Raw genomic sequence first — 27,800 nt, forward strand, 5'->3', positions numbered from 1 at the left:
CTAGGCTAGCAGCATCCTGCACTGTGACATTACTAGACATACATAAGCATTTTTTCCAAGTACAAATATTAAAAGCAGAATAATGTAAGCAATTGCCTATACAAAGATAAATAGACATTGTAGGTTATTTTCTTCTTGAATCATTTTTGCTGCATAGTAAATTGCAATTACATGTCAGTATAATGTTACTGATCTATAGAATACACTTGGAACTGTGAGGTATGGCAACTCCCTGTGAGAGAGCTAACATGTAAACCTGAATATTTTGAGTGATTTTTTTTTTTTTTAGCTGCCACAGATGGGAAAGACAAAGAAAATCCAGCCTTCGAAGACCCCAGAAACTTACTTTTCTAATAATAATAATATCCTCTAAAATCCTCAGCTATTTCCTATCTTTTCCTTCCTGGTTGGAACACCTTTTAGTGGAGAAAGGTAAAGTAAATATAGAAATGAAGCTATGTTTGTTATGGGATTGTGGATTAAGCCAGTTATTTAAAAAAAAAAAAAATTCCGCCAGGTAACTGCTCATTTACTTTACATCAAGTTGAGAGCCTGATATATACATCTCAACTTTATAATTCAAGATTGCAGTGAAATATGTAATTCATTTGAATTACCATGGTAATAAGACAATTAGAAACCTTATATATTCTCAAAAAGGACATGCTTAACATTTTCTGACAAGACTTGTAAACGCAGATGAAGTCAAATATCCTCTCAAAATCAATGTTCTGCTCTAAAAGTTAAGTGGTTTAGAGTTGGCAGCAAAAACTATCATGGTTTAACTTTTCCATCATGGGATGCATACAAAGGTAACTGCTGTTTAAACATCTAATCGGTAAGAAGTTAAAATGAACCAGTTAACTGAAATTCAAAGGTAAAACTGCCATTCTATTTTGAATATTTTCAGTATTCAAGTTTCATACTTTTGAAAAGGACAAGAATGTAGTTTTGATGTGCCCAGATTGTTTTATGTTAAAAACACATGGTCACTCATACATTATTCAGATACTTGAGAAAATAAATCATGATTGGATAAACTTGGTTAATTTAACTTGCAAAATATCAGTGGAAGTACAGGAATTACACAAATGGAATCAAACACAACAAATGTTTCAGGAAGAGCTTAGGTGAATAAACAGATCCAAGGAAAAGTCTGCCGTGTACATGAAGAAAGAACAGCCTCTTGATTTGTCCTTATTAGTATTGTACTCAAGATGACGGGAGTCCCTTTTCACTGTTTATGAGACTGACTTTAATATACAGTGCTGCACAGGCACTTTAGTGACAATATAAAAATTATAGTGGTTCTAAAAAGTGGGAAATGACCAGCTATAATTTAAAAAAAAAAAACAAAAAAAAAAAAACAAATTTCTGTATTATTGGCCAGATTAACAGAGAGGGCATGTGTATTTGTGAAAATAAAAAAAACAAAAAAATCCTGCTAATTGCTTCATTTCTGAAACTTAATAATATGAAGCATCATCAGTTACTAGATTGAGAGATGTCTGCTGACCTATCCAATAGTTATTTATATACAGCAAAATTATGTTACCTGGTAGTTTACCAACTGGAACTTTTGAACACCCAATGCAATCTTGACTCCACAAGACCACTACACCAAATGACTTAATCATACAACTGGATACTGGACCACAATGCGATTAACAGTATGTTTCAGGGCGGAGAGATAGAAGGGAAATCAGAAGAGGGAACTACCTGGGTCAATAGGAATTAACTTTAATTAACAGAACAATTTTAATTCCCATTCTCCTACCATGCTGGATAAAAAAGCTTTTACTCTATTATTACATTATAGGAGGAATGCAAAGCAAGTAACTTGGTGTAATAGGTTACCTTGCGTAGTACCTCTTGGTACTAAGGGAATGTGTGAATATCATTCCCTTCAGTAAAGCACCTCAAGAGAGGACTGAGAAAAGTGATACATGGAGTTCTGTTTGTGCTAAAGTCATCAACTATAAAAAGTTAAAAACACTCTTCTTCCTTCACCTCATACATAAAATAGCAAAAACAGTTTTTCTTAGAACAATTTTATACATATAAATAAAAACAGAACAAAAGATCCAAAGTGTCTTTGCTAATGCAAATTATGGGGGAAATTTGGATTAACTCATTGTAAAGAACTAATTACATCATGAATTTAAAATACACTGACATCTCCCACAAATCACTTTTCCCTATAAATGCATCTTCCAAGAAAAGCTTGTCTGAGCTGGAACAATCTCACAGAATCATTTAGACAACATATAAGAGTAACTGGTTCCATATTACAAATAATTTACTAAGGTTTCTTCAAGCCCCATGCTTTCAATTTAAACTAATGGGTTGAAAAGAAAATAAATTACAGAAAAATGTAAAGAACTTTTCACTGTTCCACATATTAATTTAGAGGTCATGAGGATTAAAATTTTTTTTAATGATGCAAGGCACTTTTCCTTTTTTTTTTTGGGCTTCATTTAGAAAAAATAATGCTACATTGGTTTATTCTCCTTAAAACCATTTTGGACAAGGAAAAAAAGGGCTAGGCAACTCTGAAAGGAACAAATACAACAACTGGCTTTTACAAAAAAAAAAAGGAAAACTCACTTAAAAACCTAATACTATATCCTTGTTTTTGACAAAGTATCAGATACTATAAAGCACAACATCTTCCTTTCATCATTTTTTTTCTATAGAATAAACAAATCAGGAAGGTTAACAGGAAAGGAAGCATTCATTAACTGGATTTTGTTAAAGTAACAATAGTTAGCTAATGTCATGATTTAAAGATTGTTAATAAGGGACAAGAAGTTTACAAAGAAGCAAATGGCAGAATCTTGCATTTTGTTAATGTTTCTGTAAGAGGCTCCACCCTACAACTGAACTGTAAAAGTTATCTTAAAAATGTAATATATAGAACACAAAATGAATTTTTAGCAAACTTTTAGGAAATTCTCATTATAAATTACCCAGATTTTATAAACAAATCCCCCCTAACTTGCATTTTGTTTAAAGTAATAAGTATATCATACAAACAAATTTCAAGTATGAAAGTGCATTATTGCAATAATACCTCTTTGCAAGTCCAAAATTCTTGGTTATAATAAAACTGTAAAGTTTTTTTCTTTTTTTTTTTTTTTTTTAAGGAGTAAAACCATCCATCAGTGCCATCTACAGCAGAAGTCCCACATCTTCACACGCTGCTCACAGACTGCAGAGAACCATGTCTGGAAGCAACATATAACCAAAAAAAACTGCTTGTGTTTTTACCAGTTTATGTTATTATTATCTCTACTATTTTCTTCTTTCCAAACAGAAATTCACACTCTACAGTGTTCCTCTTGCTTCAACCATTCTGTGCAGTTGCCACTTGCATGTTTCCAAAGTCATCATCTTCTTCATGTGTTCTCTTCAAACTGCCTAAAAGTTATTGCATGAACACAACAGAGGGAACTTAAATTCATATTACAGTGTTACAGCCAGTAAAAATATGTTCTTCATGATGTGATACCAAGTACAGACTATGAAGATTCCATGACTGAATTTATAGCAAAATTTAATAACATTTGACTTAAGACATAACTTTCTTCTGTGGGAATAGAACCAACAAAGGCCTTGGTACAAGAAAAATACCACTATTAGAAATCCTTTTATGAAGCTAAGTCTGGCCACAATGTATAGAACATTCCAAATACCAAGAGTCTGGATAGGAGACAATATGGATCTTAACTAGACTGGAGTTCAGCACACCATTAAAAAAGGGGGAAGGGATTTTGAAGATACTGTGGAAACAGACCCCACAGGAATGCAAAGTGATTAGAGGTGGCAAAGGAAAGACAAGACACAATGATAACTAGAAGCTGAACTCAAGGAATGGATACATATGTAGCTTTATCAGTCCATGTACTTTTGCTGCAATACAGTGCAGATTTCTGGACCTGTGGATCAATCACCTATGTTCAATTTCGAGGTGAACACTAGTCAGGTATATAACCTGTTCTTCCTACTATAAGGCCAATTTTGGTTCTAATCCTAATGAACTCTAAAAATGCTTTCATGTATTCACCACCCTTTATTTTAAATAAGATCACACAAATGTGTTTAGGGCCCCTTCTCCTGACTGACTCCTCTTATTATTTTAATTATTTTATTATTATTTGTTTATTTTAATCATTTCAATCCAGTTAATTTTAAGTTAACTTAAAACAGGTAGATATCTTCCTCCCAGCATATTCTGGTTGACTAGGCACAGTGGCATAAATAAGTGTAAGCTCAAAGTTTTCTAAACAATTTAAATTATTCAATGTAAGATGGAGCAAACTGGAGCTGGCACTGTGGCATAGTGGGTCAAGGCAACACCAGCATCCCATATGGGCATCCATTCCAATCCTGGTCTCTGCTGAGATGCCTGGGAAAGCTGCAGAAAGTGGCCAAAGCGCTTGGGCACCTATCACCCATGTGGGAGACCCAGAGGGATATCCAGACCCTTGGCTTCAGCCTGGCCTAGCCCTGACCATTACAGCCATTTGGGGGAGCAAACCTGTAGACAGAAGATTTTCTTTTTCTGTCTCTCATCAGCAGAAGACAGCCCAAGTGGTTTGGCCCCAGCACCCATATAGGAGACCAGCATGAAGCTCCTGGCTCCTGGCTTTGGTCTGGCCCAGCCCTGGCCGTTGCAGCTATTTGGAGTTTACAACTTTGTAAACCAGTGGATGAAGATGTCTATGTCTCTGCCTCTGCCTCTGCCTCTCCCTCTCTCTCTTTCAAATAAATAAATAAATCGTTAAAAAAAAAAAAAGTGAACAATGTATGCGTTTTTCTCATCTTTCTCCTCAAATTTCTCCCAAAGGAATTAATCCTTACCTGTAGTTCCAGAATGAACAGATAATGATCTTTCTATCTGAAGTGGTGACATCATCTGTATTGTTAATTTTGCTAGATAGATGGCTTCATATTCCTGAAAGGTATTTTAATTAACATGAATATGCATCTTGGCTACCCAAAACATGATTAATATAGACATTATTGGTATTGTTAAGTTTACACTGAAAAATCAGATATCATACTGTTGTAAGAGAAATGGAGGTTTAGAATTACTGTCTCATAATTTCACAACTACTGGTAACTATAAATCAATTCACACAAATAGCTTGCACTGAGCTATTGCATACTACAATGCCAGTCTATGTGTCCTCTGCCAGCAGCCTCTAGCTACATTTACTTGACTTCATCTGTTTAACACCATAAACCTATACCAGCAATTTCATAAAATGAGAGATTAAAATGAAATAAAACTCGGTAGGGATAGACATTGGGTGTGGCGGTACAGCCACCGCTTGCAATGCTGGGATCTCATATCCAAGCGCTAGTTAAGAATTCTGGTTATTCTGCTTCCAATCAGGCTCCTTAGTAATGTGCCTGGGAAAGCAGCAGATAATGACTCAATTACTTGGGCCCTTGCTGACCATATAACAGACCAGAATGGAGTTCCTGGCTCTTGGCTTAGAACTAGCCCAGACCTGGATGTTGTAAGCATTTAGGGGGTGAACCAACAGATCAAAGATCTCTCCCAGTTTCTCCCTCTCTCTGTTGCTCTCCCTTTTTTAAAAAAGACTGATTTATTTATTTGAAAAATAGAGTGGGAGAGACATTAATCTTTGATCTGGTTTACTCCTCAAGTGGCTGCAACAGCCAGAGCAGGGCCAGTCTGAAGCCAGGAGCTTTTTCTGGGTCTCCTTCATGGGTGCAGGGGCCCAAGGACTTGGGCCATCTTTTGCTGGTTTCCCAGCTGCATTAGCAGGGAGCTAGATGGGAAGTGGAGCAGCCGGGTCTTGAACTGGTACCCATATGAGATGCCAGTGGCGGCAGCTTTACCCATGCAAAAGCACTGGCCCCTGTTCTGCCTTTCAAACAAAATAAATATTAAAAAAATAAAAATTAAGTAAAAATAAAATACTTGTTGTAAAACACTCAAATCAGCATAACATTGTAGTATATATTTAAAGTTTGTTGCAATGGCAACAGCAGTGGCTACAGCAAGGACACGAGCAGGGCAGTGACGATGAGGGAGGTGATTTCATTCTTAGTGAAACCGTTGGGGCCCATCATTGCACTGAAGTTGGTTCTGTACCTGCGCTGAGTGTGCTTAGTGATGGCCTGGAAATCCAGTGGTGCCAGCCACTTGTAGCTAATCTCAGCTCCACAAAAATGTTATCATAAAGACAGATAAAGTGTTTGAAGTTATGCTGGCTCCAAATCGCTCCCACTAGGCAAAATGTAACCCTTATATGAATTCTCCACAACCCATAGGTTTCCAAGCAACAATCAGTGCTCCATAAACATACGTATATGCACTAGAACCTCTATTTGATCAATTACATGAAGGAGCTAAAGCTCTTGATCTAAGATTGGAAGTGGAACCCTTACTACATATTTTGTGTGTATCGTGGGATGTAGTGGAAAAGTCACAGGAATTGATCACATTAAAGAGCTAATAGATGACTCAATAAACAGTGTCAGAAAGGATGATGCAACACTTTTGTCTTCAGGGAGAGAGCAACTCGTTGTGGGGGATGGGCGGATGGGCCATGCTGAAGAAGCCCGGGATAATGCTATTCATGCAGGAGCTGCACCCTAGCTGCAGCCCTTGGTACTACCAGACCAGTTAAAGCCTGGTAGAAGACTGATACTGCCAGTTGGTTCTGCGGGTGGAAACCAAATGTTGAAGCAGTATAAGCTACAAGATGGCAGTGTCAGACCTTTCATGGGGTCACCTGTGCCTTTCACAGATAAAGAAAAGCAGTGGTCTAGGTGGAAATGATTTTTACCTTCTTCCCCACATGTGACAGATGAACTCTAAGAGCATCAGCTTGACCAGCCTATGGTATTTCAGTGGACTGCTCATCTCGGTGCTCAAAGCTTTTTGTAAACAGCAGCACAGTTTTGGACTTTGTCACACTATTATTTTCAGCATGAAAATGTGTGATTTTGTAGGGTTTTCTAATTCTTCAGAGGCACAGAGCCCAGTTGGCAGAGGAAGGCTGCAGAACAGGACTGCTTGTGTTACTGCTTTCACATGCCCACAGTATGCTTTAAATAGGAAAAGAAGGGGTTCTGCAAAAAGGAAAATCTTAGCTTATGACTGATTTTGAGGAGTGGTTTTCCTTTTCTTGGACATTTAATTTTGTTCTGATGTTAATTTGTCAGATTTCTTTTGTGTTATAACACCACCATTCACAAGTTAAGATTCTTGGTATTTGGATGTCCTTTAGATGCTACTAAGAAATAGAGATGAGCTTTCTTTTTAAAGCTTTTGATGTGGTGTCATAGAATAGCGTGTTGTAGATATATTCAGCTGCTTTGTTATCTAGGCATCGGTAAATACTGAAGCGTAAGACGGCAGGTAAGCACTCTGCTGTGCCCATTGGACATAACTGTCATAGTTCGTTCTTTCTAAAAGTGATAGGAAACTTGTAGCTTAGTGGTTGTGTTTCTAATTTGCTACTGATAATGTATACAATCTAACACGCTGTGTACACTGTATTCTTACTGCAGTTTATGCAGTGCTGCTTTGCCAAAGTTCAAAGCAAAAAAAAAAGTTTGTTTTTATTTACTTGAAAAGAAGAGCAACACAGAATGAGATAGAAAGCTAGAGATCTTCCATATTCTGATTCACTCCTAAAAGGCCTGCAACAGCTAGGGCTGGGGCAGGCTGAAGCTAGGTGAACATGGAAATCTGTCCTGGTCTCCTAAGTGGGTGGCTGGAATCCAAGTACTTAAGCCATCGTTAGCTATCCCCCACGGTGTCCTATAGTAGGAATCCGGATCAGAAGTGCAGGTTGGAGCGGCACTCCAATACAGGTGTCAGGTGTCCCAAGCAGTGGCCCACCTACTACGCCGCAATGCCCACCCCATTCATGTATAATAGGCTTTCTAAAGCCTTAATAATGTAAGTGTTCCACTTCAGGTAAAGATGTGGTTATAAAGGTTGTTGCTATGGTACTGAGGGTTAAGTTGCAGTGTGTGGCGTTGCCATCCCATATGGGTTCTGGTTCAAGTCCTGGCTATTCCATTTCTGATCCAACTCCCTGCCTGCAAAGCAGCAGAAGATGGTCCAAGTGCTTGGGCCTCTGTACCTAACATGCAGGACCCAGATGAAGCTCCTGGCTCTTAGCTTTGGCTTTATCCAGCCCTGGCTGTTGCAGCCATCTGGAGAGTTAATCAGTAGACAGAAGATCTTTCTCCATTTGTTTGTCGCTCTCTCTCTCTGTTACCCTGATTTTCAAGTAAGAAATAAATTTTTTTAAAAATGTGGTAATAAAGGTATTTCTGTTCTTCTTCTTTTTTTTGACAGGCAGAGTTAGACAGTGAGAGAGAGAGACAGAGAGAAAGGTCTTCCTTCTGTTGGTTCACTCCCTAAATGGCCACCACGGCCGGCACTGCGCCGATCCAAAGCCAGGAGCTGGTGCTTCCTCCTGGTCTCCCATGTGGGTGCAGGGGCCCAAGCACTTGGGCCATCCTCCACTGCATTCCCGGGCCACAGCAGAGAGCTGGAAGAGGAACAACCAGGACTAGAACCCGGTACCCATATGGATGCCGGCACCGCACGTGGAGGGTTAACCAAGTGAGCCATGGCACCAGCCCCTCTGTTCTATTCATTCTAAGAACTAGAAAAATATTTGGAGCTGGCACTGTGACACACTGAGTTAAGCCACTGCCATCCCAGTTCCAGTTCGGGCTACTTAGTTTGTGATCCAGCTTCCTGGGAAAGCAGATGGTGGTCCAAGTACTTGGACCCCTGCCACCCACGTGGGAGACCCAGATGAAGTTCCAAGTTCCTGGCTTTGGCCTGGCCCAGCCCCAGCCATTGCAGCCCTTTGGGGAGTAAAGAAGCAGATGTAAGACCTCTCTATATATAACTCTGCCTAAAAAGTAAATATTTCTTTAAAAATATTAATAATTAAATTGAGGATAAAGTATCATGACTACTGTCATAACATCACTATTTTGATACAAGGAACATCCAATGAAAAAGAAACTAGAACTAGAAATTAAAATGTCAAGTCTTTCTTAACTATGCCTTCCAATACATTTCATACCAAAAATAAGAATCCCTCAGAAAAATTTAGAAAGAATATGAATGAAGGGGGATTGGTGCTATGGCACTGTACGTTAATCCTCCACCTGCAGCTCTGTATCCCATATGGGCACCAGTTCTAATCCCGGCTGCTCCTTTTCCAATTCAGCTCTCTGCTATGGCCTGGGAAAGCAGTAGAAGATGGACAGATGGACCAAGTGCTTGGGCCCCTGCACTAGCGTGGGAGACCCAGAGGAAGCTCCTGGTTTCAGATTGGCACAGCTCCAGCTGTTGCGGCCATTTGTGGAGTGAACCAGTGGAGAGAAGACCTCTGTCTCCTCTCCCTCTCACTTGTCGTAACATTACCTCCCAAATAAATACATAAAATCTTTAAAGAAATAAAAAAGAATATGAATGAGAGGACTCTGAGAAATTTCATAAATTGTATAAAATTGTAGCATTTAAATGTTCATAGATGTAGCAATAAATAGATCAACTGAATAAAATACAAGGTCCAGAACCAGATTCAGATATAGATCAGAATTTGATATAAGCCACCACCTGCAATGCCAGCATCCCATATGGATCAGGCTCTCTGCTAATGTGCCTGGGAAAGCAGCGGAAGATGGCCCAAGTGCTTGGGCCCCTGCACCCTTGTGGGAGACCTAGATGAAGTCCCTGGCTCCTGGCTTTAGTATGGCCCAGCCTAAGCTGGTGCAGCCATTTGAGGAATGAACCAGCAGATGGAAGATATCTCTCTGTATCTCCTTCTCAAATGCTGCTTTTCAAAAAAAAAAAAAAAAAAAAAAAAAAAAAGACATACTTCCTTAACATACAAAAGTTCTTAGAAACCAATGGAAAAAAAAAAAAAAAAAACTTAATAACCTGATAGAAAAAAGGGCAAAGAATATCAATATCAGTTAACAGAAAAATAATACAAACATAGCACAAGAGGTTCAAACTCATTCAAAGGGCAGCAAATTAAAACTATAAGGAATTGATACTTTTACTACCATGATGGCAATCATCAAGATTTGCTGAATAACTTTGGGTACTGGAGTAACTACGGTACCAGAAAACAAGCACTCCCTATCTTCTGATAAGTTTATATTATTCTGTTCTTTTTAGAGGCACTTAGGCAACACTTACCAAACTTCAAATGTACTAACCCACCAATTCTACTTAGATTAATTTTTTAAAAAAGCATATTCACACATGTAAACAAAGATATACCTACCTATCAGGATGTCTTAACTGGCGTCTTAACCTTAACATTCACCCTGTACAAAATATTTTAATTGTCCTGATTTCTTACTACCTGAAAGAGGAGAAAAATTACCTGAAGTTGATGTACAAATCCAACATTAGGATTAATACAAAATCTTCTTTCTTGAACATAAGCAAATGCATCTCTGCCAATAGAAAATTAATGCGATTATTTTATGAATTAGTGAAGTTTCCCAGAATTACCTAAACAGGAATTTTTCCTACAAATCTGCCGAAGAAACAACATCCTAATCATACAGCATAACACTACAGAAAGGTAGTCAGGGAAAAGTCCAGTTAGACTAAATATCACAATCCACTGCTCACTAGCTGGATGACTTGGGAGAAATTTACTCAACTTCTGTAGGGATCATCTTTCTCATGGATAGTGTAAAGTCCAATAAGGGACATTAACTCTCTTTTCAATGAAATAAATAAAAATTTGAATTCAGGCACTAGGTTAATCCTCCACTTGCAGTGCCAGCGTCCTATATGGACACCAATTCTAGTCCTGGCTGCTCCTCTTCCAATCCAGCTCTCCGAAATGGCCTGGGAAAGGCTCAAGTGCTTGGGCAACTGCACCCACGTGGAGACTGGGAAGAAGCTCCTGGCTCCTGGCTTCGGTTTGGCCCAGCTCCAGCCATTGCAACCATTTGGAGAATGAATCAGCGGATGGAAGACCTTTCTCTCTGTCTGTCCCTCTGTCTCTAACACTATTTCTCAAATAAATACATAAAATCTTTAAAAAAATTTTGAATTCAAATTATATACCTTTAAGAACTTGTAGTTTAAGGAGTGTAACAGAAAGGGTTGCCAATGATTATGTAAGATGTCAAACTTGTACAGTGAAATAAACAGAAATGTTTAACTCTACTGCCCAGGCTTCTGCTTTATTTTGGAGAAAGAAGCTCATGACCAACTCTAACCCCCTTTAAATTTGTAAACTATGCTGGGAAAAGATGAGTTTCAACAAGACTACCCTGATCTAAAGAGGCTACAAACAACTAAGTAATTTTTCACCTGTTTATAAAGGGAAACATAATTAGCCACACTCCATTTGTATCTAAGAGTTTTTTTTTTTTTTTTTAATTTTTTTTTTTTTTTTTTTTGACAGGCAGAGTGGACAGTGAGAGAGAGACAGAGAGAAAGGTCTTCCTTTTGCCGTTGGTTCACCCTCCAATGGCCACCGCGGTAGCGCGCTGCGGCCGGCGCACCGCGCTGTTCCAATGGCAGGAGCCAGGTGTTTCTCCTGGTCTCCCATGGGGTGCAGGACCCAAGGACTTGGGCCATCCTCCACTGCACTCCCTGGCCACAGCAGAGAGCTGGCCTGGAAGAGGGGCAACCGGGACAGGATCGGTGCCCCGACCGGGACTAGAACCCGGTGTGCCGGCGCCGCAAGGCGGAGGATTAGCCTGTTGAGCCACGGCGCCGGCCGTATCTAAGAGTTTTTAACCACTACCAATTGCCTAGAAGTAGTTTTCCATGGATTATTCCATCCATGTTACCTTGTCTTCTTAAAATACCAGTTAAGATAGCACTAGTGCCACAAAGCCATAAAAAGATTACCTTCAGCAGATCTATACAAGGTAGGCAAGTTAGGTTAAAAGATTAACCATGGGATAGAAGGGCATGCTGCATTAAACATGAATCCATTATTTAAAAAAAAAAGGAAAACATTACAGCTCTCAAACCATCTCCATTCAACTTTATTTTAATGGGAATTTAAATTGTGGCTAAGTTTTACAGTACACAAACTGTAAGTTTTACAGTTTTCTTACCTGTACTTCATTCCAAACGTTTCCATAAGGTATGCAATAACAAAGGCAGCACTGAAGAGAAGGGAAAATTATTGTAAGAGACAGAAAATACAACCCACTAATTAAAAACATTAAAGAAAGATTATCTCTAACTTCTTACCTTCTGGAGATCCCTGCATTTCCATGGACAAGAACTTTCCCTGAAAAATAGTTACTCTGATTTTTAAAAACCATTGAGTCAGAAGCAGCTGAAATGTCTTAAAACCATGCAGCATACCATAACAAAGTAAGTATTTCGTAAACATTTTAAATCACAAACATATTACCTTGGCTATTTATTTTCAGGTATTCACAATTTATTTATTTTAACTGTATAGAAAATAAAACACTTTTAGATAAATTAAATTTAAAGCTTACAGAGAATTTGAAAATAATTCTGTAAGGTTATTTTAGTCTTTATTTTGTTACATGAGGCCAGAGAAAGAGTGAGAGACTGATTTTCCATCTGCTGGTTTACTCCTCAAGTATCTACCGCAGGTAGGGTTAGACCAAGCCAAACCCAGGAGCCTGGACCTCCATCTGGGTTTCCCCTGTGTCTGGTAGGAACCCAAGTACCTGACCTATTACCAAACCTTACATTAGCAAGCAGCTGGAAACAGAAGCAGAGCTGGCATTGGAACCCAGGCATTGCAATACGAGATGCACGTGACCCAAGTGATGTCTAAATCACTACAGTGAATGCCTGCCCTGTAGAATTATTTCAAAACAGCTATCCAAATTAAATTACTGGGAAAATAAAACTTTGGCAGTATTCTATTACACACAGTTGCAACTTTCATAAACCACATTTAAGATAAATACCAATAAAGGTAAAAAATTAACTGTAATAAATCATCTCATAAAAGTAAGCATTAGCTAATAAGTAAAAGAAACAGTATTTACCTCCAGTTTGTAAGCTCCCATCAATAAATTCTTTAGTCTGAAGGTAAAAGTCAGTATGTTACAATAAAGCAGGTATATCAGCATAAGCATACACATAGCGAAACAGAATGAAATTTACTGAAAACAATTTTGTGCTATTTATAATTCAAGAACTTCCAAAATGCTACCAATACAGCTAATACAAGTTAAAAAAAATTAAAAAGCTAAAATTTAATTTGAATTTAACAAAGCATAAATTTCTCAGATTTTTTGAGATAATAAAAATTGTTACACAAATAATTAATTTCTTTCAAAAAGCCAGCCTCAAAATTTTGTGGTCATAACAGGGTAAAAGTAGTAAGTTTTAGAACAACAAATAAGACAAGTCATAAATCTCAAATGATAATAATGATACTTACCATAGGAAAAAAACGTATTATATTTTCAACTGGATTATCTGCAATATCCAAGACTAAATACCTAAAAACAGAATATTTTTCGATAAAGCACACTTTCAGAAAAAACTCATTATAAAAAAATAACTGCATATTTCTTGATAACCGTGGAAAAGAATGTAAAACACTTTTTAGAGTATCAAATTGCTAAGAACTAGGAAACAGATTTTATATTGCTTGAGGGTACAGCATTCAAAGCCTTAAATAACATGCTAACATTTCTCATATTTTAGTTAGACAAAAATTGATCTAGTTAGAAATAAGCAGGAAGTAACTTTCCTCTAAATCGGACCAGATCTTGAAAATGAAGATGAAAGTGCCTGCACCCCTGACTGTTGATTCTTCCATTCTTACCAGCTTCCCTAATGTAAGATGATTGTTCTCAAAGAGGTCCTGTGAACTCCTTGTAATCTTACAAGACATTTCATTTCACAGGAAGCTCAAAGTTTGAAAGAGGAGCCAAAAGACATCTGATGGAACCATGAGGCAAGCATTCAGTTAGAACTCATCTTCAGCAAAGCAAAAAAAAAAAAAAAAAAAGCTAAGCTCTGTCCTGAAATTTTATACTTTAAAAAGCTTTCAATTTTTTAAAAACTTGAACTAATTTTCATTTTTATTTGGAAGTCAGAGACAGAGATCTTCCATCTACTGATTCAATCCTCAAATGCCCACAACAGCCAGGGCTGGCTGGATCCGCACAAAGCCAGGAGACAGGAACTCCACCCAGGTTTCCCCTGTGGGCGGAAGGGAACTGGACTTGAGCAATCATCTGATGACTCCAACGATGTGCATTAGCAGGACTGGGGAGCAGATGTGACCTGAACCAGGCACACTCACATGCGGTGTCTGCATTCCATGTGGCAACTTAACCACAGCACCAAATGCCCACCTCTGAAAAGCTTATTTATAACCAACCAAACCACCTTTTTATTAATACAACATGGGTAATTAACTAAAATATGAAGTCAGTTTCTAAAATCAATTTGCTTTAAAAATTGTAGTTTTTCAATGATCTTCAAGGTATAGCAACTTTAAAAACTGCAGAGCTTAATACAGCAAAGCTAAAGCTCAGGATCTAAGGAAAATCCTACCTATAAACTACAAATATTCCGACACTTGTATCCGAAAGTCACTAGACCTCACTGTTGAACCAGGACCCAACATACTGTTACTAAAAACAAAAATTCTATGCAAGCTAGAAACATTGTTTGACATATTAAAACACAAAATTCCAATTTTCTTTAATACATATATCTACATGTATGCATACACAGCACATCTACACAAAAAAGAAAAACTGGGGTGAGACTTGTGGAGCCCTCGCTTGGGATGCCCACATCCCATATCAGAGTGCAGGTTCAAGTACTGGCTACTTCTTTTCTGATCTAGCTGCCTACTAACCCTCCTGGGAAACAGAGGGTGATTGTTCAAGTTCCTGCACCCACACGAGAGATCCTCATTCCTGGCTTCAGCCTGACACAGCCTAGTCTATACAGCCATGTAGGGAGTGACCTAGTGAGTAGGAAATGTCATTCAAATAAGTAAATAAACCTTAAAAAAGGATCTGAAAAAATTCAACATTTATAAGAAAGTATTTTTAAAAAATACTTGTGTATTTATTTGAAGGACAGAGCTAGAGAAAGAGAGAGAGATAAAGATATCTTCCATCTGGTGGTTCACCCCCAAAATGGCCACAACAGTACATGGGACAGTACAAAACCAGGAGCTTCTTTTGGGTCCACGTGAGTGCAGAGGCCAAAGCACTTGGGCCACCTTCCACTGATTTCCTAGGTACATTAGCAGGGAGCTGGATTGCAAGTGGAACAACCAGGAATTAAAGCAATGCCCATATTGGATGTTGCCACCACAGGTGGCAGCTTTACCTGCTGCACCACAACGCTGGCTCTCACACACTTCTTTTTAAAAACCTTTTATTAATTAAAAATTGCACACATGGCAAAAAATTTAATACAGTATGAAAATATAGAAAATGAAAAATCCTCTACCAATGTAGAGTCTGAATTTTCCTTCTATGGCCAGTGCCGTGGCTTAACAGGCTAATCCTCCACCTTGTGGCGCCGGCACACCGGGTTCTAGTCCCGGTTGGGGCGCCGGATTCTATCCCAGTTGCCCCTCTTCCAGGCCAGCTCTCCGCTATGGCCCGGGAAGGCAGTGGAGGATGGCCCAAGTCCTTGGGCCCTGCACCCGCATGGGAGACCAGGAGAAGCACCTGGCTCCTGCCTTCGGATCAGCATGATGCGCCAGCCACAGTGGCCATTAGAGGGTGAAGCAACGGCAAAAAGGAAGACCTTTCTCTCTCTCTCTCTCACTATCCACTCTGCCGGTCAAAAAAAAAAAAAAAAGAGAGAATTTTCCTTCTAAAAAGCCAACTACCACCAAGCAGTTGGCGAGTCTATTGGTCCAGAAATTTTCTATGCATATAAAATGTGTATTTGTGAATGTACTGGCAGTATACACATTTCTATAGTCTTCTTTTTTCACTTAATGAATCTGGGAGATTGTTCCAAACCAACACGAATACATTGCTTCTTATGGTGACATTCTATTTTACGTTCATACAATGTATTTCAGTGTCATTTATTTATGGATATTTGTAGGCTGCTTCCAGTTTTACAAATAACTGATCATTGCTGGCGCCGCGGCTCACTAGGCTAATCCTCCGCCTTGCGGCGCTGGCACACCGGGTTCTAGTTCTGGTCGGGGCACCGGATTCTGTCCCGGTTGCCCCTCTTCCAGGCCAGCTCTCTGCTGTGGCCAGGGAAGGCAGTGGAGGATGGCCCAAGTGCTTGGGCCCTGCACCCCACGGGAGACCAGGAGAAGCACCTGGCTCCTGCCATCGGATAAGCGTGGTGTGCTGGCCGCAGCGCGCCAACCAACCACAGCGGCCATTGGAGGGTGAACCAATGGCAAAAGGAAGACCTTTCTCTCTGTCTCTCTGTCCACTCTGCCTGTCAAAAAAAAAAAAAAACTGATCATTAAAATATTGTTATCACAGATGCTTTATAAAGGTATAGAGTATCTCCAGAGAGATATTCAAGGCAGAGTTACTAGAAACTTTCAGAAGAGATGCTAGTTGGTTGGGATAAGAGAGACTGGCTTTCACTAGTTCTTTATGTACCTTTTCACCTTTGTCAACAACACTAAAAGCCACTAGATACTCATCCGCACTTATCACAAGACACATGAGAAAGTTGAACATTTTCACTTCTTAAGACTGTGAAAAACAAAAAATGTCTATAATGTTGTCCTAGAGAAGTCCCAAGGGAAGAGTTACACTCATGCACTTGACCATGGGAATGTAAAGTGACACAACTAACTAGATGACAGTTTGCAGTATCTATCAAAACCTAAGATGTTCATATTCTGAGATGCAGCAACTCTACTTCTATAAATTTATCCTATCAATATACTCACAAATGAACTACATGCTATGTCCAGACACAGTCATTATACCCTGTACCTATATTAGTAAAAGTGTTGAAACAATCTAAATGTCCAACAACAGGAAATTGATTGAATAAATCTTTACAGTACATAAAATAGCTTTGCAAGTACTAATATAAAGCAATCTTCAAGAACTACAAAGTAAAAAAAGGCCAGCATACAATTCCTAAATAGGAATATGCTTACATAGTTACATGTAACTCTGGGAGGATACTCATTAGAGTTAAAGGTAGACACTTCTAGGGAAGAGAGCTGAGTATCTAGGGGACAGGAACAGGAAGCCTAGTTTCTTTCGAACCTTTCAAATTCTATGTTATAAGCATTAATATTTAAATTAAATTTAAATTATGTACTTCATGAACCATCTTTACAAAACAGATACATACAGAAGAAAGTCTTACTGTATAAAATAAACTTAAAAACCACCATCATGTCTACTATCCTTAATGATTTTCTAAATGTTAACAATAATTCTTACCTAAATAATTGTTGAAAGTTTGGTTTAATAAAGTTTGCTTCAATATTTTGTCGTATGCAAATTATATGGGTTATTCCATGTTTCTGTAGTATAGGTAGCTGTAAAAAGAGGGGATGGTCAAGGAAGAGAAAAGGTTTAAAACATAAAATATCCTCTTACTGCAATACAGAAGTGCTGAGAATACACATGACCCACATCTGAGCCTTAAAGTACACAAAATTAAAACTAATTTTACTTGGGAAATGGCTCTCTCTATATATACTGCATTTTAAAAGCACTCAGCTTGGAATCCTGACAGCCCAAGCTAGAAATCCTAGATCAGCTAACCTTATCCCTGCAGCTCCATCTCCTCATGTGACAGTGGGGAAAACATGTCTTTCTCTGAATGCTTTTGAAAAATTCTGAGATAGCATAAACACATGTATGGTGCCTGACAGAGCCTGGAACATACGGCAAATGTTTAATAAATAGTAGCTATACACACTGACTGCAACCCTAAGTCTTTACTGGGGTCTATTAAGATATAAATAGTTAAATAACAGTATTTATTTTATCAATATCACTGACCTGGTTAATGGCAATATCAGAGCCCAAATATCTAACTCCCTGTCTCACCCAGTATACTTTTTCTATCAAGTCAGAATTAATTTTATAACTCACACAATCTAACATTTTAGCACACAAGAATTCTCCTAAATGTAAAAACGGCAACTCATAATAATATCTTATATTCTGTAGTGCTTTTGGTTTTATATATAAAGCAATTTAACATGTCAATTTTAGAAATTATCAAAAATTTTTAATTTGAAGTGATTGCAGGTTTCAATGAATTTATAGATGACATGTTATTTTAACAGCTAGAAAGTTATTTTTGTTCACTGATCAATATAATGTGCAAAATTGTGTAACACAGGTAAGTTGTTCAGTAAATCAATAATTGAATAAATCATGCAAATCATAAGGAATCAAAATTAATAGTCTTGAATTTTCCTTCCACCTTCAGCTTATAATTCTACATATTTAATTCCCACTTTCAGAATAGTCCAGAACAGTAACACTAATAATTTATAAAAAGTAAAAAATAATTTTTATATGCTATATAAAAAATGTTTATGTATTGTCTCAAAATTCATACATTGAAGCCTATACTGCCAAAATGCTGTAATAGTGGGAGATTAGGCACTTGGTAGATAACTAGGTTCAGGTTGTCAGGGTGGAGGTTCCATCATATCACAGTTAAGAGAGACAAGCTCGGCCGGCTCCGTGGCTTAACAGGCTAATCCTCTGCCTTGCGGCGCCGGCACACCAGGTTCTAGTCCCGGTAGCCCCTCTTCCAGGCCAGCTCTCTGCTATGGCCCGGGAAGGCAGTGGAGGATGGCCCAAATCCTTGGGCCCTGTACCCGCATGGGAGACCGGGAGAAGCACCTGGCTCCTGGCTTCAGATCAGCGAGATGCGCCGGCCGCAGCAGCCATTGGAGGGTGAACCAACGGCAAAAAGGAAGACCTTTCTCTCTGTCTCTCTCTCTATCCACTCTGCCTGTTAAAAAAAAAAAAAAAAAAAAAGAGAGAGCGATAGAGAGACAAGCTCCTTTTTCACCTGAGGCTATAGCCAGAAGGTAAGAGTCTGCAAGCTAAGACCATTTAGGTACTGTGATCTTGGACTTCACAGCCTCCAGAGCTGGGAAATAAATGTTTATTGTTTAAGCCATTCCATCTACAATATTCTTTAAGAGTAATTCAAGCTGTCTATGATAATATGGCTTCAAAAATGTTAATGGTTAATTTTTGCAGCAAATTTTCTTACATGAGCAGATAGAACTAAATTAAAACTAAATTATCTTTTATTTTCTGAATATACCCTAAGTTAGGGAAAGAGAAGTAAGCATTTAGTAGGATTAATAACTAATCAGTGTTCTACATTCATATTGATGCCAACTGCTAAAATGAATTCAGCATTCATTCCTTCATTTACATTTTATGATCTAGGATGGATTTTTCACATCAACTCTATTAATGTGAATAACAAGATAACATATATAATTATGCTTAAATCTGTTTACAAATCAAGTCACAGTTGTATCTCTATTACCTGATATATCCTTTCCCTAGTACTTATTTTTACCAACTCCCCATATTTCCCACTGCAGGCCAACAAAATGACTAAGGGTTACTCCTAATCCTGCCTCTACAGCAAAAAAAAAAAAAAATCAATGTTGGGATGACTGACTCTTTTAAAATCTCCAAACCAAATCAAATTGTGTCATGGAGAGATCATATACCACTCAAATATATTATCTTCTAAATAAGCAAGGTATTGGGCAAGACTCTGTGATATGTTTTACATTATAATTCAAAGAGTGGTAGTAGTACTATCATAATTCATAGAGCTGAATTCTCCAGAAAGCAGCAAGAATACTGCTATGAACATTAAAATAACATCTACCCATTTGAGTTGTGTAACTGAGGAAGTACATTACAGCTTGACTATGTGGGACATTCATGTAAGTGCAAGGCTTCCCACCCTCAAGCATGCAGATCTCTTAGGTCTGCATAAACAGAAATACGGTCACTTTCAATGAAAAAAACAGACTCTCCCCAGAAAAAAGATTAAATATTAAATTGCCTTATTTGGGGCCTTAACTGTATCTTCTATTATTCTGAAGTCATGATTAAGCCATTAGAGATGCCTAACATTTTAGAAAGTAAGTTGAATTGATTGGTAAATCTCACAAACACATGTCATGAAAAAAATATTATAAAAGTTTATAAGTCTTAGCGAGCCCAACATAGAGTTCGTACCTTGCTTTTCATAGCAGAAGAATATGGGCCTAAGAACAATCCAGGTAAAATTTCCTACAGAGAGGGGGGAAAAAAGTATTTACCATGAACAACTATACAAAACATGTAACATATAACTGAATTTGTGAGACATTTTTGTAGCTATTATAACTGGCTTCAAAGTTTATTTGGGGAATATTTCCTAGCCACACTGAGCAAATAATTGAAGAGAAATGCAGATATGCTTTATATCAAATGAGACATCTCAAGTTCAAAAATACTGAGGCCAGTATTTCAGTGTAGCAGGTAAGGCTGCTGCCTATGACATGGGGCATCCCATATGGGCACCAGTTTGAGTCCCCAGCTGCTCCATTTCCAATCCAGCTACCTGCTGATGCGTCCAGGAAAGCAACACATCATGGCCATTTAGGGGGTGAATCAGTGGATAGAAAGTCTCTGTCTCTCCCTTTCTCTTTAACTGTATCTTTAAAATATTTAAATCTTTTAAAAAAAAGTTCTTTAGAGTCAGAATTTTTTTTTTTTTTTTTTTTTTGACAGGCAGAGTGGACAGCGAGAGAGAGAGACAGAGAGAAAGGTCTTCCTTTTGCCGTTGGTTCACCCTCCAATGGCCGCCGCGGTAGCGCGCTGCGGCCGGCGCACCGCGCTGTTCCGATGGCAGGAGCCAGGTGCTTCTCCTGGTCTCCCATGGGGTGCAGGACCCAAGGACTTGAGCCATCCTCCACTGCACTCCCTAGCCACAGCAGAGAGCTGGCCTGGAAGAGGGGCAACCGGGACAGGATCGGTGCCCCAACCGGGACTAGAACCCGGTGTGCCGGCGCCGCAAGGCGGAGGATTAGCCTGTTGAGCCACGGCGCCGGCCTAGAGTCAGAATTTTGACAGTGCTTGCTTTATATAAGCAGTGTGGGCAGAATTAGTACAATGTATTGCTTTTAGATTAATAAAACTCTAATTTTATTTGTTATAGTTAAGATATCAGAGACATAAAAAAATCCTCCTTTTGAAACATAGGACCTTATTCAGCCACATTAAAAGCAGCACGAGGCCGGCGCCGTGGCTCAACAGGCTAATCCTCCGCCTTGCGGCGCCGGCACACCGGGTTCTAGTCCCGGTTGGGGCACCGATCCTGTCCCGGTTGCCCCTCTTCCAGGCCAGCTCTCTGCTGTGGCCAGGGAGTGCAGTGGAGGATGGCCCAAGTGCTTGGGCCCTGCACCCCATGGGAGACCAGGAGAAGCACCTGGCTCCTGCCACCGGAACAGCGCGGTGCGCCGGCCGCAGCGCGCTACCGCGGCGGCCATTGGAGGGTGAACCAACGGCAAAAGGAAGACCTTTCTCTCTGTCTCTCTCTCTCACTGTCCACTCTGCCTGTCAAAAATAAAAAAAAAAAAAAAAAAAAGCAGCACGATATACAACAGGATGAGGACTATTGTCTAAGGGCGGGCCTTGGGACACAATGGGTTAAGTTCCCATTTGGGATACTGTTATTAAACTTCAGATGTATCATTTGATATAAAGCCTATCTGCGGGAGCGCCTAGGATGGAGTTCTGCCTCAATGTCTGACTCAGCTTCTTGCTAATACACCTGGGAGGCAGATGATCGCGTGAGTTGGGTTCCTGCCACCCATGTGAGAAAAAGATAGAATTCCTGGTTTCGACCTGGTACAGCCACACTTGTGGACATTTGGGGAGTGAATCAGTGGACAGAAGACTTCTCTGACACTCTGCTTTTCATATAAATAAACTGGAAAAAAATTATCTATAATTAACAGAATCAAATTATTTCTGCAAATGTTTACCTGTTGACAGTCCCAACAATTTCACCTTTGTATTTCTTATAACTTTAAGTAATATATCTAATATATATTTCTATTTTCAAAAGTGAATTTGCACTGAGAGAAAAGTTTTTTATTTATTTATTTATTTTATTTGAGAGTTAGAGAGAGAGGTAGAGGCAGAGCAGGTCTTCCATTTGTTGGTTCACTCTCCAGATGGCCACAACAGCTGGAGCTGCACCGATCTGAAGCCAGGACTTGGTCCATCTTCCACCACTTTCCCAGGCCATAGCAGAGAGCTGGATCAGAAGAAGAGCAGCCGGGACTAGAATGTGCGCCTGTATGGGATGGCACCCATATGGGATGCCAGCGCCTCAGGCCAGGGCTTTAACCCGCTGCACCACAGCACCAGCCCCAAGAAAGGTAATAGTTTTTAGGAGTCCAGGGATTACCAGCAATGAAAAGACACTGTTTGATCCTGAAGTTAGCAATAAATAGTATGAAATGCAAAAGAAAAGAAATTGCTATGAAGGTGAGCTATCACTTTAATTCACTTCAACCTGGAAGCATTCAACTTAGACTTCTAGACAGCTCAACTAAGTATATTAATTGGAAATCAGGCACAAAAGTTAACAACTATTTAAAAGCCTAATTGGCTTTACAGTCACAATTCTCCTTAACTAAACTAGACAAACAGAACAAACTATTTTCAAAAGAAATACAATTATAAAATGCAACATTAAGGCTGGCGCTGTGGCACAGTGGGTTAACGCCCTGGCCTGAATGAAGCATCAGCATCCCATATGGGTGCTGGTTCGAGACCCGGCTGCTCCATTTCCAATCCAGCTCTCTGCTATGGCCTGGGGAAAGCAGCAGCAGATGGCCTAAGTCCTTGGGCCCCTGCTCCCACGTGGGAGACCTGGAGGAAGCTCCTGGTTCCTGGCTTTGGATCGGCGCAGCTCCGGCCGTTGCAGCCAATTGGGGAGTGAACCATTGGATGAAGACCTCTCTCTCTCTCTCTCTCTGCCTCTCCTCTCTCTGTGTAACTTTCAAATAAATAAATAGATCTTTAAAAAAAAAACACAACATCAACAAGTAATGGGGAAATAAAATTAAAAGTTTATTTTGATATAAAAAGTAGGTCATAATTAATGCTTTCCATTAACTTCTTAAAAATCCATTACACTATCCAACTTTTTCAGATGAAATAAAAGACAGTAGTTCATTAAGCTTGTATTACTGTTTCCTGGTTCTAAGTTAAAAGAAAAAAGTTGCTCATTTCCTATTCTTTTGGAGATCCTAAATTAAATTTAAATATTCACAATATTCATAATGCCTAGTTAATATTTCAAATACTTCAGGAAGAACCCACAGGTCGTGAACCAGCAGGTCTTAAAATCGCTGTGGATTTAGGTTATTTAATAATAATAATATAAGCAGACTTGAACAAAAGGCTGCTGGGGCAGTGTTGTGATACAGCGGGTAAGGCCGCTGCCTGCAATACAGGCATCCCCCACGGGGGTCGGTTCATGTCCTGGCTGAACCACTACCAATCCAGCTCAGTAACAGCCTGGAATGGCAGCAGAGGAAGAGGACGGCCCCGGCCCAAGTGCCTGCCACCCACATGGAAGACCTGGAAGAATTTCGTGGTTCCCTGGCTTAGTCCTGGCCAAGCCACAGCTGTTGTGGCCCTCTGGGGAGTGAACCAGTAGACAGAAGATCGATCGTTTCTCTCCCTGTAACGCTTTCAAAAAAATAAATCTTAAAAAAAAAAAAAGGTTGTCATACCTGCATCTCCCGCCTCATAGGGTAGGTCCATTCCTTAAAAAGAAAGGAAAACACAATCAAAGTATGTAACATTATACAATGTCAGCTAATTAGAGGCTAAAAATACGACACAGAAGCATGTGGATTTTTAAGTTACATTATACTTTAAGAACCTTCTATAAAAACAGCAGATTGCATTAATTTCACAAATAACCAAAAATTTAAATGACAAGAAACAAAGATTAAGGTATTCTTTAAACAACAGAACTTTCAGAATTATAATTAGGTTATTTTATGTAACAGATAAAATAGCTCATTAAACTTTTTACTTTGATTTTTTAATTTTTTAATTTGTGTCTTGAGAGACATTCTTAATTTCAGCTGGCCCACACTGGTCCTAGAATCCAACACTTTAGGGATTAAAATATTAATGGGATCTATCATAAATTACTATCGTAGTTAATTAGTAGAATCAATTTCCCAAACTTTGGTGATTGGCCAAGCAACCCAACCATATTTATCAAACCAAAGCAAGCCAGATAATACAAAACACACTTAATTATGAAACATCATGCTTGACAGAAACTAAATCACAAGTCAAAATCCTCCAATCATCAGTATGAGTAGTTATATCATTTACAAACTGCATTTGGAGGATTAAAAAAATGATAAAAATGCTCAAAGACCATCAAAATAAAGGACACAGGTTGTAACTATAAGATACACAAAAATCCATGCCCGTTGGCATTGTGACACAGCAGGTTAATCCTCCACCTGAAATGCTGGCATCCCATATCAGTGCCAGTTTGAGTTCTGGTCACTCCACTTCTGACCCAGCTCCCTGCTAAGGCACCTGGGAAAGCAGCAGCAGAAGGTTCAGGTGCTGGGGCCCCTGTCACCCTTGTGGGAAACCCGGGTGGAATTCCAAGCTGCTGGCTTTTGCCTGGCCCAGTCCTGGCTGTTGCAGCCATTCTGGGAGTAAACCAGCAGATGGAAGATTCTCTCTCCCTCTCTTCTTCCCTTTACATAACTCTGCCTTTGAAAAAAAAAAAGAAGAAAAAGAAAAGGTTGTCACCAGTACTTCAAGAAATTTGAAAGTAATATTCTTGTACAGGTGACTGAATCATCCAGCTACCATAATTTGAGTGCATTAATTACTAAAACCAATTACTAATAGTTTTCAACACAGAGCTTTCTATCTGGAAGAAAACAGTACTGGTCACCCTTTTTGTGTATCTTGTTGGAAATAGGAAAATAAACACTGTTTTATTAGTTTATAATGAGTAACTATACCCCATTTAATGATTTATTTTTATGCCCCCCTCTGGTAGTTTTCTCCTGCCCCACAAGCACTCTCCACCTGTGGAAATGTTCCTATAGTTCCAGTGGGAGGGTGACCAAGATAAACTTCATTCCCTTAACCAAGCAATTAGGGATATGATCTCGACTGGGTAACTCATTGTAACCCCTTCTTGGATAATAGTGACCAATTCCAACAGTAGGAACAGAATCTAAACTGGGCCAGACACTGAAGCTGAAGGAGAGATGGGCTGACGGCTGAGCTCCAAGCCTTGACTGAGAAGCCCAAGAGACACAGAAGAGGAGAGGCGGTTCTCATGCATTCAACACCCAGTCTAGTCAAATCTCTGAGACCAGTCCTATCACTACCTTTTGGGACCTATTTCCTCTCTTACTTAAAACTAGTCTCAATTGGTTTGTTACCAGCGACCAACAGATCAAACATCCAGTGCCATGATATAAGGTATGAACTGACTCTCGGTGACAATAACTACTTCGTCATCCACCAGGGTTTAAACATTACCTGTTCCTGAGGTACACTTGATCTTTGTCTCCAATTCCTATTACAGTCCCTTAAAACCCTAGGATTTTCTAGAGTGATGTCTCTCTTTATTCCAAATGAGCCACAGCCGACTGTATCCAAGATTATGCTAATGAAGGGATTCAAGGTGGAGCCCCTAGATAGCCTTAGTGTGGAGCTGGTCGCCAGAACAAGTAAAAGATGAGAACCTTAGCCTCACCCAGCGCCCTCCGGGAACGGGTGGGACTAAGAGAAGGCTGGTTATTAGGAAGTGCCTCAAACTCTTGAAGGAAACAGAAACAGGATCAACTTCTGGGCTGCTGAAGATATGGACACACGCCCCTCCTCCACGCCGCGCCAGGCGTCTCTTCTGGCCGATGTTCTGCATCTTTTATAATAACCTTTATAATAAAACTGTGAATGTGTTTCCCTGCGTTCTGTGAGCCCTCCTAGTAAATTAAGTGAACTCAGGGAAGAACCCTGATTACAGGCAGTCAGGAGCACAACTGACAACCTACTACTTGCAGCTGGCATCTGGTGGGAGGGGGGCAGACCTGTGGGACTGATTCGTGTCAACGCGGGAATCTACTCTGATTCTGCTAAGTGTCGGCACTGAATTGAAATTGCTGGATACCCATCAGGTGTCCAAAGAATCCCGCGGTGAGGGCGAAGGTTTTCATCAGTGGCACACATGAAGAAAGCGACATGCCCACTAAGAATTTATCATTGTTTCAGGAATAAGACATACTATAAACACATTAAACATTAAAAGCAAAGTCTGGGAAAACCTTAAACCGGAGCTGCTAAGATTAGGGCAGGGAAGAATGAAGGTGTAATTGCATGCTAAATAAAGTGTAAAGTCATTTTCCTAACAACTAGCCTAAAACAACTGTCTTTTTCTTATCTAAATGTCTACTTAGAAAACACGTTCTCCAGCCATCATTACAGGCAAGGGAGTCACCCAAATTTAAGAAAACAAGTCAATCGCAAATGAAGATATTCAATAGAGTACTTAGAATAAATCAAATGACCTCCTAAAAAAAACACGATTATTTTTAAGCTCTTTCAAACTCTAGAGACTTCTTGATTGCGCTCAAGTATAACTGAGTGCGCTTGTCTTGTTATTAACTTAGCCTCCCCAAAACGCTAACAGTGTGCCACACCATAAAGTATTTCAGACCAGCAACAGATGAAAAAAAAAAAAAAAAAAGGATTCCAAAGTTAGGCAGGGAGGACGGGGGAGTAGAAAGAGCCACCAACTAGGCGATCAGGAGCCCAGGTACGAAGAATTCTCCTCCCAGTACTAACTGCCCCCCGAAGGGCGAGGCTTCTCATTAAGTTTTCTGCTCGAAGCGCGCTGGCTTGCCGACATTTTCTTCTGTTGCTCGCGGCTTTCTGCCTACAACACACTGCGGGAAACTTTGCGAAGTCGGGGTCCCGGGTCTGTGCCCCCACGCGGGGCCCTGTGTGCCCCCCCGGGAGCCGCCGACAGCACGGCCGTGGCTCACACCGATCCCAGACCCAGCGGCACCGTCCCCCTGCCCCGGCGAGCCCGAGGGCGAGCGCCCGGCCGGCGCGCCCCGCACTCCGCGCCCAGGGGCGCGGGCGGCGTCGCCCCCTCAGCTCCGCTCCGCAAACCCCGGACCCGAGACCCTGCCCTCCGCCGCGCCCAGCAGAGGGGGACCCCAGCCTGCGCCACACACAGCCCACGGCCGCTGCCCCGCAGGTCCCGGGCGCCTCAGGTGGCAACGCGGCTGCGACGGTTGGGGCCTGGGGTCGCCCCTCGGCCGGGGCCGGCGGGGGGAGGCCTGTGCGTGGCAGCCGCCGGACAGACGCACCTCGGCTTCTTCTTTACACTGCGGGAGCGAGGGGAACTCCAGCTTCACGTCCTCCATGGTCCCGGGCCGCGGGGCTGGTGGTGGGTGGGGTGGGACGGTGAGTTCCCGGGCGGGCACGACCCTCGGGCTTGGCAGTGGCGGCGAGAGCAAGGATGGCCGCTGAGGCGAGTGCGGACCGGCCGAAGGCGAGCTCACAACGAACGCGCGCAGACCAGAGGGTCCCAGCGACTGCGGCGACGGCGGCGGCGACAGCGGGGAAGAGGGCTGGGCGGCTCGCACCCCGCCGCCATGCTGCCGCTGTCTCCCCTCCCCTCTGTCTCCGCGCCCCTCGGCGGCCCAGGATCCGGCACGGGCGCGAGCCCTACAACCGTCTCCCCGCACTCCTCCCGC

General features: G+C 40.6%; 1 protein-coding gene and 1 pseudogene across 1 annotated transcript; one reads left to right on the plus strand and one right to left on the minus strand.

Annotated features, from left to right (window-relative positions):
• Positions 1-1,419: 1,419 nt before the first annotated feature.
• Positions 1,420-27,761, minus strand: STYX (serine/threonine/tyrosine interacting protein). The gene is made up of 11 exons (XM_062205120.1): positions 27,411-27,761; positions 23,775-23,807; positions 20,218-20,271; positions 17,419-17,516; positions 13,440-13,500; positions 13,042-13,078; positions 12,260-12,299; positions 12,121-12,171; positions 10,416-10,488; positions 4,864-4,957; positions 1,420-3,420 (listed from the first exon to the last, which is right to left on the minus strand). Exons 1-11 carry the CDS (start codon positions 27,465-27,467, stop codon positions 3,347-3,349), a joined length of 672 nt encoding a protein of 223 aa, XP_062061104.1. The 5' UTR covers positions 27,468-27,761; the 3' UTR covers positions 1,420-3,346.
• Positions 6,038-6,820, plus strand: LOC133769387 (protein-L-isoaspartate(D-aspartate) O-methyltransferase-like; annotated as a pseudogene).
• Positions 27,762-27,800: the final 39 nt, after the last annotated feature.

This window comes from Lepus europaeus, chromosome 11 (assembly GCF_033115175.1).
Source record: "Lepus europaeus isolate LE1 chromosome 11, mLepTim1.pri, whole genome shotgun sequence".
Lineage (NCBI taxonomy): Eukaryota > Metazoa > Chordata > Mammalia > Lagomorpha > Leporidae > Lepus > Lepus europaeus.